Raw genomic sequence first — 15,734 nt, 5'->3', positions numbered from 1 at the left:
ACCCTTGAGCTATCTCTCTAACTCTGAAAACTTGTTTTTCATCTTTACAGATCAGCGAACGTTAATGTAAATAGCAGCAGAAACATAAGAGCTGGACAGCTGTGTCCTGGAGAGTTTGTCATAATGACCCATAGGAACATGGAAACGCTGCAGCCACAGGAAAGGAGTGAAAGGCCAATGACTCTTGTTTAGCAGAGTTTAGTTTCAGCAAGTTACCTACACCATAACATTAAACAAACTGTGCTCTTAACAATCTAGGCACACAGCAAAGGCAGCGAGCGCATAGTAATTATTTTCCTTTCAAAGCCTTGCTTTGTGAGGCAGCTGCTACCTTTAGTCCAGCTTGTGCAGTTAAGAGGAAAAAAAAGTGCTGGCCCTTTTGAAAAAGAGGAGAGGGGGAATGGTATTACTCTGGCTTTTTTCAAACTTCATAATACCTAATTGCACCCAGTGGAAGGGTTTTTGTTACCCCCCTGCCTGGCCTTTCCTCTTCAGAGCATACTCTGCAGAGGAAAGCTGGTGTGGGGAGGAACGTGGCACCAATTTTGTATTTGTTCACTAGTGGGTGTATAGGCAACAGACATCCTGACAGCAAAAGAAGGGTGGGGTGCTTGTAAGGTGGCTTTTGAGCAGTTCTAATAGTGTGCCTGTTTCCCAGTTTTCTGGGGCATTCATCATAGCTGAGACACAGCCTGCCTTTGATGATGGCTGGTGGAAAGTAGATGGCGTACAGCCGCAGTTCACAGGTTCAGTACCAAATCTAAGGCTCTGCTTTACCACTGACTAATAGCTCATTAAAGGGTCCAGGGGAAAACAGTTGATGAATTCTATACATTGTGACTGAATTATGAGACGTCATAAAATAATTTTAGCTCTGATAAATTAAAACAGTCACTAAAACGTGCAGATTTTACCAACCAATCAATGCCCTCTTTGCGCTGTTTTCTGCAGAAAAAAAAAAAAACCCACCCCAGGGAAGAACTTATCAGCTGCTCAGGGTTTTTTCTTTTCTGAAGCAATGCTGGTCCCTACTTCTATTTCCACCATCACAGCCCTTGCCTTTGGATGCAGTATGATGGATCTGGTTCAGTTCCCGGGCGCTTTCTCAGTGTGGTTTTTGAGGTAGTGGGTGTTCTGTCTTTACTCCCCCATGTGGTTGCCAGCCAGTGGAGTTTCCAAGTTTGCTCCTGAAATCAGGCTTCTTACCTGCCTGAGCTTTAAGAATGCCAGAGGCAACTGCAGTGTCTCTAAATATTTCCAGAGTTGTTCACGGCTTACTGAAAGCATTTAGTGAATTTCCTCCTGGCAATAATTCATTTATTCTGTAGACTTTTTCACTCTGCTACTTGGAATTATGGAACCTGGTCTAGATTTTGTGCCAGATTTATTAGAATTCTGCTTTTTTGAGGAGTGGTGAGAATAAGCGTTGCTAGTTCCAGGGCCTCTTGTTTTGGGGATCATCCAGGTAACACATATGGGAGTTCTGTCTTCTTTGCTTTGCCATCATTATAGACAGTGATTAGCTTTGCGCATTGCTCCCACTCTGGCTGAGATTTTTATATGTTCCTCCCAACAGTGAGCTCCAGCCGTTCTCAAAGGGTTTTCAGTCTCGGGTTCTACCAACTGTAAGCCCTTTTTTGTAAGCATTTAATATTGCTTTGCCTAATCCCTGGGAGCAGAGCCAGCCTATGGAGGCGTGGGCAGGAAGAGGAACTGATCTAAAATTGGAGTTTATTTTCACCTCACCTTTTATCCACGTTCTTCTGGAATGCAATATTGACTCCCTCAGTGCCCCGCCCCCTCCTCTCACTGTTTCCAAGAGCAGCAGCAATTGAATCTTGGAGAAGTCAGGTTATCCTTCATAGGTTAAATTTCTAGTGACTGGTGTTCAGAGATGAAGTTAGGGCTGGCATCTGTTTAGGATGGTTAATTACCCGGGCTGGAGAGATGGCTCAGTGGTTAAGAGCACTGGCTGTTCTTCCAGAAGACCCAGGTTCAGTTCCCAGTACTCACATGGCAGCTCACAACTGTCAATAAATCCAGTTCCAGGGGGTCTGACTCCCTCACACCAGTGCATAAATGCAGTTCTGGGAGTCTGACTCCAGCATATTAAAAAAAAAAAAAAAAAAAAGGCTGGGCAGCGGTGGCGCACGCCTTTAATCCCAGCACTCGGGAGGCAGAGGCAAACGGATCTCTGAGTTCGAGGCCATCCTGGTCTACAAAGTGAGTTCCAGGACAGCCAGGGCTACACAGAGAAACCCTGTCTCGAAAAACCAAAAAAAAAAAAAAAAAAAAAAAAAAAGGAGGGATTTTTCTCGTCGAGTGAATGGGTGGGGAAGAACTGTTTTCTGTGTTTCTAATTATGAAACCCCAATGGAACAGGCGTGTGATGGCTTATTCCTATGGCCACCTTGACTGCATTAGTAAGCACTTAGCGCACCAATGAGGCATACATTGGAGTGTATATTAAGGTGTTTTCAGGGAGGGGGTTAAACTGAAGACCCATGTTGAAAATGTGTGGCATCTTCACTTGTGGGCTCAGGTCCCAGACTGCATAGAAAGGGGAAAGGAAAAAGCCAGCTGAGCACCAGCTCCCTTCTCTCTGTCTCCTGCTTGGTACCATAGACCAGTCCCCTCTGTGGTGGACTGTATTCCGCTGAGCTGGAGGCAAACAGAGAAGCTTTCCATCCTCACACTGCTTTTTCTCAGGTATTTGGTCACTAGAATGAGAAAACACCAGTACGTAGCATTTAATAGTAATAAAATACTGCTTTTGTTTACATAGGTATTTTATGTAAATAATGGCTAAACTTTGTTTACTTGTTTGTTTTTTAGAGGCAGGATCTTGCTCTGTAGCCCAGGCTGGCTTAGAGATCACTGTGATACCCTGCCTCAGCTTCCCAAGTGGTGGGCTTACAAATGTGTACTACTTAAAAATGTGTAATTGGCAGGCTCAATTTTTACGATAGGAAACTAATGTTTTATACCTCTATAAAACATTGAAAAAGAATAATACATTAAGAGCAATTAATGAAATACAAGTAAGCAAACAGAAGACCATAGAGGGAAAAAAATCAATAAAAATAAAATGTGGTTTGAAAAATTAATAAACCTAATAAACTCAAACCTATCACAAGAAAAAAGAACACTGTCACAAAATACCAAGAATGCAGAAGAGTAGGACCAGAGAGATGGCGTAGAGGTAAGAAGCATTTGTGTGGGTCCCAGCATCCATGTCAGAAAGGCTCACAGCTGCCTATAACTTGATTCCAGGGACCTACACTCATCATGTGCTCTCACACTCAAAATTAAAAATGAGAAAAATGGGGCTGGTGAGATGGCTCAAAGGTTAAGAGCACTGGCTGTTCTTTCAGAGGTCCTGAGTTCAATTCCCAGCAACCACATGGTGGCTCACAACCATCTGTAATGGGATCTGATACCCTTCTCTGCTGTGTCTGAAGACATACTATAAATAGATAGATAGATAGATAGATAGATAGATAGATAGATAGATAAATCTTTTAAAAAATGAGAAAAGCTAGTATTTAAAAAAAAAGGAAAGGAGTGGAGCATATTGGCTCGCTCTTATAGTCCTAGTATTCAAGAGGCTGAGCTAGGAGGATTGCTGTGATTTCAAGGCTAGCCTGGACTATGGAGTGAGACTATTTCTCAAAAGACAAAACAATAACAAAGTCAGAAGGTGTGTTGTTATCAGAGACATGGTAAGCTGGGGTCTACACATTCCCCCGGCGGACACTGGCTGCTCCCTGTTTTATTGGTTTTAAAAATATTCTTGGGGCATTTTGATGACATATAATTATTTTATTAAGTGTTTTCATACATGCATATAGCATGCTTCAATCATATTTATCCATTCACTGTCCTTACTTACCCCTGTTTCCTGTTTCTGTACTTAAAGTTTTATTAGAACAGCATGGCTGCTTTTGTTCTACTATGGCAATGAAGTAGTTGCAGTAGAGACCTTAAGGCCCACAGAACCTAAAATACTATCTGACACTTTAAAAGGCTAACTGAGCCAGCAAGATGGCTCAGTGGGTAAAGAAGCTTGCCACCAAGCCGGCCATCAGGAGTTTGTTCCTTAGGGCCCACATGGTCGAAGGAGAGAACCAACTTCTGCAAACTGTCGTAATTTTTAATATATTTATTTATGTGTGCATATTCATACATGGGCATGTATATACATGTCAGGTCATGCATGTGGAGGTCAGAAGATAACTTTGTGGATGGAGTCTATTCTCACCTTCTTTTATGTGGGTTCAAAAGATCAAATTCAAGTCACCCAGTCTTTAATGTTAAGCCATATCACTGTACAAATTCTTCTTTTTTGATAATCAAAAGGAATAAATTGCTTATGTGTGATTTACTACATCTAACTACATTTAATAATATAGTCTCTTCCTGTCTCTCTCAACATTTCGACACTGTGTCTCATGTACCACAGGCTGGGTTTGAACTTGCTACGTAGTTGAAAAAGATCTTAAACGTCTCATCTTCCTTCCTCTTCCTCCTGTCCCCTTGCCTAATTTTCTGTGGTGCTGAGTTTGTGCATGCTGAGCAAATGCTCTTGTCAACCCTGAAGAAGTTCCCACATTACATGGTAATAGGGGTTCTCTCTGACATGTTTTATTTGATAACTAATAAAAGTTGAGGTCTTCCTAAAGGTTTTTAAGTATAATAAAGCACAAGAGGTATTTTAATTTAAACAAACAAACAAACAAACAACCCCCCCAAAACTTTAAGTATTACAATATCTTCCCATTTGATAATGATTAAAAAAAACTTATGCCAGGCAGTGCTGGCGCATGCCTTTAATCCCAGCACTTAGGAAGCAGAGGCAGACGGATTTCTAAGTTCGAGGCCAGCCTGGTCTATAGAATTCCAGGATAGCCAGGGCTACACAGAGAAACCCTGTCTCAAAAAACAAAAACAAAAACAAAAACCAAACTTACAAAAATAGAAAACAACAAAAAAGAATAACGTGAGCCGGGCGTGGTGGCGCACGCCTTTAATCCCAGCACTCGGGAGGCAGAGGCAGGCGGATTTCTGAGTTCGAGGCCAGCCTGGTCTACAAAGTGAGTTCCAGGACAGCCAGAGCTACACAGAGAAACCCTGTCTCGAAAAACCACAAAAAAAAAAAAAAAAAAAAAAAAAAAAAAGAATAACGTGGTTTTGTTTTGTTTTTCTTCTGAGACATGGAACTTCCACACACACAGGCAGGTCCCATTTGGCCAGTTACAGGAAAGGAAGAGGAACCTTCAGGTTATCTACACATAAGGGAACGTTTGGCTGTATTAAAAAGGACTCCCTCTCAGACTGGCAAGATGGTTCAGTATGTAAAGCTGCTTGCTGCCAATCCTGAAAACTTGAGTTCCATTCCTATGAACCATATAGTGGGAGAACCGACTTCATCAAGTTGTCTTCTGATCTCCTCTGTGCACACACAAATCAAAAACACACTGGCCACGCCCCAGAGATTACTTTTAAAAGATTTTATTTTTAATGTTTGTGTGTGTGTGTGTCTGTCTGTCTGTCTGTCTGTCTGACTATGGGTTGGCTCACTTGAGTGCAGTCCTGAGGGGGTCAGAAAGGGGCATTTGATCTCATGGAACTGGAGTTATAAGCAGTTGTCAACTGCCAGGTGGGTACTGGGCATTGAACTCTCATCCTTTGCAAGAGCAGCACATGATCATAATTGCTGAGCCGTCTCACCAGCCCGAGACTTCTTCACATTGTGAATCACTGGGGTAGTGGCCACAGGTTAGTGACCATCTGTCATGCACACAAGAAGAAATGCCCTCTCAGATTCAAGCAGTCCACCAGTATTTCTTATCCAAGAATCCCCACAGACCCCTTGATTTTAGTGCCTACACCTGCCAACAGCCTGAGTTTGTGATTGGTCACTTCATAATTGAAGGAACTTTCTTCTTGGTAATGGGTGGACTCTGTCTGGCAGTCCAGTGATGGGTCTCACGGAAAACTGTCTTTATAGGCTTCGGCTTGTGCTTTTGGAAGGACCAGTTCTATGTCAACAGTCTTCCTACGATTCTCTGAACTCCTCCTTTAGCTCTTTTGTGTTTTGAACCATTTAACTTCAATTCTCTTGAGTGGCTGTGTGTGCTAGACTTTCTCTCATGGTCCCTCCAAATGTTGGTGTTTTCTCCTCTGAAAGCTGAATGCAGCTACTCTACTCAATCCTAATCCTCTTTTTCTGTTGACATAAGCACCATGTCAGTACAATGGTTACTCTGATCACCTCATTCAGATTCCTCTTGTTGTCTTAACTCTTTTCCTATACAGACGTTACCCTCTGTGCCTCAGGAGCTCCTTCACAGGACACTGTCTGTCAGAGCCTCGTGTTTCTAAGAGTGGGGCAGGTAGACAGGGGTGTGCTCGTCCTCTCCACAGAAGACTCTTGCTCTCCTTATGTGTCACTCATACATACTCTTCTGAGCTTAGCAGTTGCCTGAGGCTGACTTTTCTGGCAGTAGACACCGGATTCTTTACATGAATAACAGTTTTGATGCCTCTGTGCTGGGATGGTTCCCTGGACTGAGGGCAACAGACAGGACTTGAACCTGATCCCTGTGAGATGATTGCTGTCAAAGTGATACCCAATGACTTTAGGAATCAGAACGTCACAGTGCAGAACTGGTGTCTTCAAAGTCTCCAAGGCCAGGTGAGTTTAGAATTCATACTTCTGTTGTGGAGACATGCTAAAGGCTTTATTACATATATGTCCATTGCCTCTCATCTCTACAGCTGCTCGGTTGTGAATCCTAGAGAGTGATTTAGAGATGACAGTGGGATGGCTTGTTCATGGAAATCACAACACCTCATTACCTCTCATGAGTATTGTCATGATGATGTCTCTGGTGATTAATAAAGTAGCGAATAGAATAGATCTGAAGACTTGCCACAAGGTTGCTGTCTTGGAATATTTCGGAGTTGTTTTGATGATACAAAGGTAGCTAGACGTATTTACTGACTTATTTACTTATTACTTACTGTGTAGCTCTGGATATGTGTGTGTGTGTGTGTGTGTGTGTGTGTGTGTGTGTGTGTGTGTGTGTGTGTGCGTGCGCGCGCGCACGCACACACGCAGCACTCACCTTTAGTCCCAGCACTTGGGAGGCAGAGGCAGGAAGATCTCTGAGTTCGAGGCCAGCCTAGTCTACAGCATGAGTTCTAAGACAGCCAGGGCTACACAGAGAAGCTCTGTCTGAAAAACAAACAAACAAACAAACAAACAAAACCAACAACAACAAAAAATAAAGGTGTGTGCCACCATGCCTGGCTTTTACCATTGTTTATAATATAATCACCAAGCCACAGTTGATTGCCCATAGCAATGACTGTAGACACAGCTCTTACCAAGCCTCATTCATGCTGCGAATGGCTGTGGAGAGGTAGATAAAGACACAAAGGGTATTTCAATGGCTTCTTTTTTATTTTGGCTTTGTTATTTCCTTGTCTTTTCTTAGGGAAGTTCTGTTTACTCTGATTATCTAAGTTGCCTTGTCTGGTGTTAGGTTGGTGCCAATGTAGCTCTCATTTTTCAGAGAATAATGGCAGGCTGGCTTCCATACATAGAACTTCTGACTCAGTAGTCTAGAAGTCTGCCTATGTCTTCTTTTTATTTCCCAGTTGATTAGTGTCCACATTTAGTCTGTTGGATATTTAGTGACTATTTCGTGGGAGTCAGATTGGTTCTGGCCAATTAACAGGTTGTTGCTTTAGTTAGAGTGTGTTTTTAGTTATGTGTATCTGCAAGTGTATTCATTCACTTCATCAATGCTCTGATTCTATTGCATGTTTTCTATCTGTAATTTAAATCTACACACATGCATGTGCATGCACACAGCTACATTTTCTTTTTTCTGTTGTCATATGTGTGTGTGCAGCATGCATGTATGTAGTATGCTTGCATGTGTTTGAGCAGAAGTATATGTGGAGGCCTGAAGTTGGTATCAGGAATCACCCTCCATCACTCTTCCAGTGCACTCAATGTGAGGAGGCAGGTCTCAGTCAGCCTGAGAGAGAGCTCATAGATACGGCTTGCTGGCTTGTTCTGGGCATCTCTTGTCTCTGCCTTCTGAGGCATATCTTCCTGGCATTTACTTAAGTTCTTAAGATCCAAAATCTGGTTCTCCCTTTGTGTGGCCCATGCTAACTACCTAGCTATCTAATATACTAGCTCTCAAATATATTTCCTGTGTTATAATTTCAGGGACAGGACTAAGCCTATAAAAGAGAGTGCTCTTTTTTGAGTCAATAGGAGGTTCAAAGAGGTGTTCTCAGTTGGGTATTGTAGTGTAATCCTGGCACTTCAGAGGTAGGGACAGGAGGATCAGGAGCTCAAGGCTATCCTTGGCTACATTGTAAACTTGAGGAAAAACAGCAAGGTCTGTAATCCAGCTGTTAGGAGAGACTGAGAGGAGGATTCAAGTTCAGTGTCTGCCTGGTGCACAGTGAGTTCAGAGCCACCCTGAAATCTTTAGTAAAAGATTAAAAGTGGATGAAGAGATAGCCAGTGGTAGAGTACTTACACACATGTCTGATGCCCTGTTTACTCTCCAGTACTGGGGGGTGGGTTGGAGGGAAGACCTAGCTAAGTTTTATGTCAGGCTAGGATCTGGTGGAGGGTGCTGACTAGTTTTATGTCAACTTGATACATTCTAGAGGAGGGAAGCCTAATTGAGAAAATTCATCTTAAGATTGGGCTGGGACAGGCTGGAGAGATGGCTCAGAGGTTAGGAGCACTGACTTCTCTTCCAAAGGTCCTGAGTTCAATTCCCAGCAACCACATAGTGGCTCACAACCATCTGTAATGGGATCTGGTGCCCTCTTCTGATACTCATATACATAAAATAAATAATTTTTATTTAAATGGGCTAGGCAGGCAAGCCTATAGGACATTTTCTTGTTGAATAATACATGAGGGAGGGCTTGGGCCGTTATGGATGGAGATACTCCTGGGCTGGTGGTCCTAGGCTCTATAAGAAAGCAGTCTGAGGAAGCCAGTGAGCAGTGCCCCTCCACAGCGCTGCATCAGCTCCTGCCTCCAGGTCCCCGTGTGCTTGAGCTCCTGCCCTCCCTGCTTTGGTAATGCACTGTCACATGGGACTGTGAGTGAAATAAAACCTTCCCTCCCCAAGCTGCCTTTTGTCAGAATGGAAACCCTAAGACGGACTCAAAACAACATTACATTTACAGCTGCTTTTGTCAGAGGGAATGATGAAGCGCATCAATCTCGTGCCTGACATCGTTCAACTGAGAATCTGGGATCATGGTATCATCCAGGTTACCTATAGTAGTTCACCGTTGCATGTCTCCTTGTATTTATGTGGTTTGCTATGGTTGTCATTCAGAAAATCCAGTTAGGATGATTGCTCTCATGATTACAATTTTTGGTAATTTTCACTTGTACTTTGGCTAATGACACAATATGCAAAATCATGTGACTGGTAAACAACTCATGAGAAAATACTGTACCTGTCACCTGCATGCAGTCAGGAGAGCTCAGCCTGTGTTGCTGTTAGCTCAGTGGGAAAATGTTGCAGCTTGTTCATCTCCTACACTTCTGGTCACTTTGTCCACTCCCCCTGATGTACACCTTGGAAGCAAGTTAGAAGGTCAAGTTTGGGGACTCTGCACTTCCGTCAGAAGAATCCGTCTTAAATTTTATTTTATATTTTGTTTTATTAGTTGGGACTCATTGTAAAGGCTTTACATGGTAGAAACTCATTGGAAAGGGGACCTCCTCCACAAATGTGAAACAATTCTCTTAGAAGTTAATATCCTGAAAACAAAATGTGCTCTTCCCTCTGCTCTACTCAATACTGTTTTCTTACCCTCCTAAGCCTGCCTTCAGCCAAGCATGGCGCTTCACACTTTAATCACAGCATTCTGGAGGCAGATCTCTGTGAGTTCAAGGCCAGCCTGGTGTACATAGTGAGTTCTAGACCGGCCAAGTTATGTAGTGAAAACAACAAACCTGTCTTTGATTCTGCCTCAGATGCTGGTGGTGTTTGGGCTCACAGTAATCCCTCCCGCGCTGGGTTCTTCCTAAAGTGTCTTCATTCTTTGTTTTAGATGCTAATGGGAGCAGATGCCAACGGGGGAAGACACTTTATGGAGCTGGCTTGAGAACTGAGGGAGAAAATCACCTCAGGCTTCTTGAAGGAAGCCTGCCTTTCCAAGCCTGTCGGGCTGCCTGCTGCCGCGACTCTGCCTGTCACGCTCTCTGGTGGCTGGAAGGGAGGTGCTTTCAGGCCTACTGCAGCAAGCCCCAGAGCTGCCAGCCTTTTAGGACAGACTCTTCCAATTCCATGCTGGTCATTTTTCAAAAATCCCAAACTACAGATGATTTGGGCCTTCTGCCTGAAGATGATGAACCACATTTTCTGAGGCTAGGCTGGGGCAGGACATCGTGGAGGAGGCAGAGCCTTCTTGGGGCTCCCCTCACCCTTTCTGTACCCTCTAGTCACCACCAGAGCTTACTCAGGGATCGGCAGAAGAGAGATCTCAGTGTGGTACCTACACGTGGAGCGATGCAACATTCTAAAGTGAATCAGTCTGCGGAAGCAGGCGCTCTGAGTCCCAGCTCTGCAGAGGTAAGCAAGCAGGGTCCTAGGGAGTAGACCGTGAATCTGCTCCTCCACATCCATGCATGAGCAACTGAGCTGATGCCGCCCGTGGCCAGTGCTCACAGGCTGGTGTATGTGTAAAGCTGGCTGGCGTTTCTTCAGAGGTCCTAGGAATGTTCATTTTATATAGGTCTAACAACTGTTTTCGTTAGAGCGGAAAGCTGCTCATTATCTGTTCTAAGCAAGTTCTTGGCTACAGGTAAGTGCTGCTGTGTGGGTGTGAGCCTCTACCAATGGCTTTGCAGTGTTTTCTGCCAGATTGCAAAAACAGTCATTGGTGTAGCTGCCGTCAAGTTTTCCTCCTCCATCTCCTGCCTATAAACACATCCCTCATGAGCTGGTTTCTATTCCAGTCTGAATGAACCATCCTGGTATGGTCCACCAAGATCTGACCTGCTGGGCTGGGATGCATGAAGTCTGTCAACCAAGAGGTGTCTGGGGACATTCTCACCAAGCTTATATGCTGAGGGACATGCCACCAATAGAGTTTATTCTGCTTATTATGTTTCTTCACTGTTGCTCTTCCTGCACAATGATTAAAAGGAGTGACTCATTCTGTGCGCAGTCTGCCTTGTTACTGTGACTTATTTTTGTATTTGTTTTGTCCTAGTTGTCTCTGTCAAGTCCAAACCAGAGTGGGGAGGTTACTACTTGCCAGGCACTGTGTGTGCTAATCCCTGTACTATGTCATTTTGTTTAATTTTCATGGCAATATTTCCAAGTAGGTATTATTAGTTTTGTTTTACTAGTGAGGAAACTGAGGCCCAAAAGAGATGAAGCAGCTTGCCTGAAATCATGCAGCTACTGGGCAGCAGCTCTGGCATCGAAAGCCAGCCTGACTATTTGGGAAGAACTCTGAGTGAAGCCTCAGAGGACCCCACTCTGACTCAGTATGCCCACGACCAGTTAAGGAAGCCCACCATCAATGTGAGGTACTTCTCTAAGCACTAGAAGAGTGGAAGCATGTAAGACATGGCCTGTGTCCTCAGGGGATACTGACACAAGAAGCTAAGCCTTCCCAGTGGTGTGTGATTATGGCATTAACAGAACCTAGCCCTGGGCATGTTACACACATGCTCTCCTGCTGAGCAGTGCTAAGTGCTTAAGGATGACAAGGATGATGGCAGCTTTCCCTCATCAAAACAGTATGTTCTGAGCCCTCAGTCGACCCTTGAAAATAGTACTGGTTCTCTGTATAGACTGCTGCATGACGTTCCTATATCTGTGCCTGGTGCCGTACAGAGGTCAGAATGAGGCATTACATCTCCTGGAATGGGAATTCTGGACAGTTGTGAGCTACCCTGTGGGTTCTGGAAATCAAACCCTGGTTCTCAGCAAGAACTTATCTGCTGAGCCATCTCTTCAGCTCCCGGAGAGAACTTTCACATTCTCACTTAGGTGGAAGCATTTTGGCTTTTTTTTTTTTTTTCATATCAGGAATTCTAGTATTACTATTCTTTTGCTTTGGGACATTTATTAAGTAAACTATGTGCTACTTTAATATAAGCCTACCATATGGGAGAGTTGATCTGATACCTCATTATGTAACTGGATGCACTGGAAAAAGATTTATGTCCCAGTTCAGATGAAACAGAATGGTAAGAGACTTTCATGATGCTTATCATAAGGGTAATGCTACTTAAAACTTACCAATTGTTCATTTCTGGAATTTACCATTTTTTAACTTCTTATTAGTTCCTTGGGGATTTCATCCGATTTGTTTTGATCATATTCACCCTCTCCCACTTTTCTACTCGCCCAATTGTTTGTCTGTCTGTTTATTTATTTATTTACATCCCAATTGCAGTCCCTCCCCCAACCCCCATCTACTCCTCCTCTTCAGAAAGGGGCAGGCCTCCCCTGGATATTGACCAGCCAAGGAATAACAAGTTGCAGTAAGACTAGGCAGTCCTCTCCTGTTAAGGCTGGATGAGGCAACCCAGTAAGAGGAAAGGGTGTGAAAAACAGGCAACAGAGTCATAGACATCCCCTGCTTCCACTGTTAGGAGTCTCACATGAAGACCAAGCTACCCAGCTGTGACATATGTGCAGAGGGGCCTAGGTCAGACCTATACAGGCTCCCTGGTTGGTGGTTCAGCCTCTGTGAGCCCCTATGAGCCCAGGTTAGTTGGTTCTGTGGGTTTTCTTATGGTGTCCTTGACCCCTCTTGCTCCTACAATCCTTCCTCCCCATCTGTTTCCATCACTTGCTGGCTGAAGCCTCTCTGATGTCAACTGTCACCCATCTATGAGCATAGCAGGATATCACTAGGAATCATCTCATTCACTTTTTTTCTTGCTAGTTGTATTTGTTTCTATCCTAGGACTCTGGGCTGTCCGCTCTCTGGGTCTGGTCCTTCAGGCAGTGTCAGGCATGGGCTTCCTCTCATGGCAAGACTCTCTAGATGGATCAGACATTGGTTGGCCACTTCCACAATTTCTATGCTCCTTTTACCCTGGCGCTTCACGTAGGCAGGACAAATTGTAGGTTGAAGGTTTTGTAGCTGGAATGCCTCCACTGGAAGTTTTGCCTGGTTACAGGAGATGGGCCAGGTCAGGCTCTGTATCCTCCATTGCTACAAGTCTTAGCTAGGGTCACCATCATAGATTCCTGGGAGGTTTTTTTTGTCTTGTCTTGTTTTGTTTTGTTTTTGCACTGGGTTTCTAGCTTGTTCCAGAGATGACCCCCAACTCCAGTTGTCTCTCCTAGTACTCTCTCCCTCCATCCTCCTTGCATCTGATCCCTCCTGTTCCCTTCCCCACCTGCTCCCAGCCCACTGTGATTTCTACCCTACTCTTCCATTCAGACCCTTCTCCCATCCACCCATGATGTCTATTTTATTTCCCCTTCACAGTGAGAATCCCGTGTTTCCCTTTGATCCCTCCTTATTACTTAACTTGTCTGGGTCTGTAGATTGTAGCTTGGCTATCCTTTACTTTACAGCTAGTGAGAACACACCATGTTTGCCTTTCTGGGTCTGGGTCACCTCCCTCAGGATGATGTTTTTCTAGTTCTATTCATTTGCCTGCAGATCTCATGATGTTGGGTTTTTTTTATCTTGTCTCAAATTTATTTGTAAACACTGCTCATCTGCAAATAGCGTATAGGTAGGTGTATCACAGCAGTCCATCTGTCTTCCCATTGGCAGAAGCCTTTTCTATGGGGTCTTTACAGGGGCCTGGGCACCTTTGGGAGCCTGAGATGTAGTTGAAGCCTGGACCTTAGCTGGAGCTGCAGCCTCTGCCTTGGTTTGAACCTTGGGCTTTGGTTGGCAGAATCTACGACCCTTGGCCATGTAGCTTCGAATCTGCTTCCCAAGCTTGGGGTGATCGATGAAAGCCAGACGGCTGAGTCTGTGGCTGGGGCCCCTTGGCATCTTGGGCTTGATGGCCTGAGGCTTTACCAGGGTCTTGGTGGCCTCTGCACGTGCACTCACTGCCTTTGCATTGCTGGCCTGCATCTTCTTCAGGCCTTTCTTGTGTTACTTGGCAAAGAGCATGTTCATCAGGAACTTGGGATCAACTTCCTTAAGAGATTTGTATCTTTGTGACCTGGGTTTCTTGATGCCATTTCTGTGCCATTTGTGGGACTGGTTGTGTGTGATGTGGTTCTTGAACTTGGACTTGAACTTGGCATGTCTGCATGGTAACCCAAGGCTCCCCCAGTGCCTGGGACCGATAGAGAAAGAGTTCATGATGTCATTTTTTAAAAATAACTAAATAATATACCATTGTATGACCTCATAAAACAAATTTGGCAGTGTTCCTTCTGTTTATATTTTGTGGGATAATTTGAAGAGTATTGGTTATTAGCTCTTCTTTGAAAGTCTCTTAGCACTGTCAATAAGACAAAAAGGCCACCAACAGATTGGGAAAGGATTTTTACCAATCTTAAATCTGATAGGGGACTAATATCCAATATATACAAAGAGCTCAAGAAGCTAGACTCCAGAAATTCAAATAACCCCATTAAGAAATGGGGTACAGAGCTAAACAAAGAATTCTCAACTGAGGAATACCAAATGGCTAAGAAGCACCTGAAAAAATGTTCAACATCCTTAATCATTAGGGAAATGCAAATCAAAACAACCTTGAGATTCCATCTCACACCAGTCAGAATGGCTAAGATCAAAATTTCAGGTAACAGCAGATGCTGGCGAGGATGTGGAGAAAGGGGAACACTCCTCCACTGCTGGTGGGATTGCAAGCTTGAACAACCACTCTGGAAGTCAGTCTGGAGGTTCCTTAGAAAATTGGACATAATACTACCAGAAGATCCAGCATACCTCTCCTGGGCATATACCCAGAAGAAGTTCCAACTGGTAATAAGAACACATGCTCCATTATGTTCATAGCAGCCTTATTTATAACAGCCAGAAGCTGGAAAGAACCCAGATGTTCCTCAACAGAAGAATGGATACAGAAAATGTGGTTCATTTACACAATGGAGTACTACTCAGCTATTAAAAACAACAGATTTGTTAAATTCTTGGACAAATGGATGTATCTGGAGGATATCATCCTTAGTGAGGTAACCCAATCACAAAAGAAGTCATTAGATATGCACTCACTGATAAGTGGATATTAACCCAGAAACAGAACACCCAAGATACAATTTGCAAAACACAAGAAAATCAAGAAGAAGGAAGACCAATGGGTGGATACTTCATTCTTCCTTAGAATAGGGAACAAAATAAACATGAAAGGAGTTACAGAGACAAAGTTTGGAGCTAAGACAAAAGGATGAACTATCCAGAGAATACCCCACCCGGGACCCATCCCATAATCAGCCACCAAACCCAGACACTATTGCATATGCCAGTAAGATTTTGCTGAAGGAACCCTGGTATAGCTGTCTCGTATAAGGCTATGCCAGTGTCTGGCAAACACAGAAGTGAATGCTCACAGTCATCTATAAGATGGAACACAGGGCCCCCAATGGAGAAGCTAGAGAAAGCACCCAAGGAGCTGAAGGAGTCTGCAACCCTATAGGTGGAACAACAATATGAACTAACCAGTACCCCCAGAGCTCATGTCTCTAGCTGCATATGTAGCAGAAGATGGCCTA

General features: G+C 43.9%; 1 protein-coding gene and 1 pseudogene across 3 annotated transcripts in view; one reads left to right on the top strand and one right to left on the bottom strand.

The window, feature by feature from the left end:
- Positions 1 to 15,734, top strand: part of Kiaa0319l (KIAA0319 like) — a 101,614-nt gene that overhangs the window by 28,704 nt on the left and 57,176 nt on the right. For all 3 annotated transcript variants that reach the window (XM_021159597.3, XM_021159598.3, XM_021159595.2), the window contains exon 3: positions 10,114 to 10,634. In XM_021159597.3, coding sequence (XP_021015256.1) covers positions 10,114 to 10,634 — 521 coding nt within the window. The remainder of the gene's footprint in view (positions 1 to 10,113; positions 10,635 to 15,734) is intronic.
- On the bottom strand, positions 13,825 to 14,361 carry LOC147004210 (large ribosomal subunit protein eL29 pseudogene; annotated as a pseudogene).

The sequence above is a fragment of the Mus caroli genome, unplaced genomic scaffold, assembly GCF_978045245.1.
Source record: "Mus caroli unplaced genomic scaffold, Mus_caroli_1 scaffold_6, whole genome shotgun sequence".
Lineage (NCBI taxonomy): Eukaryota > Metazoa > Chordata > Mammalia > Rodentia > Muridae > Mus > Mus caroli.
Note: the sequence above shows the minus strand (reverse complement) of the source record. Positions and strands in the feature narration are given on the sequence as shown.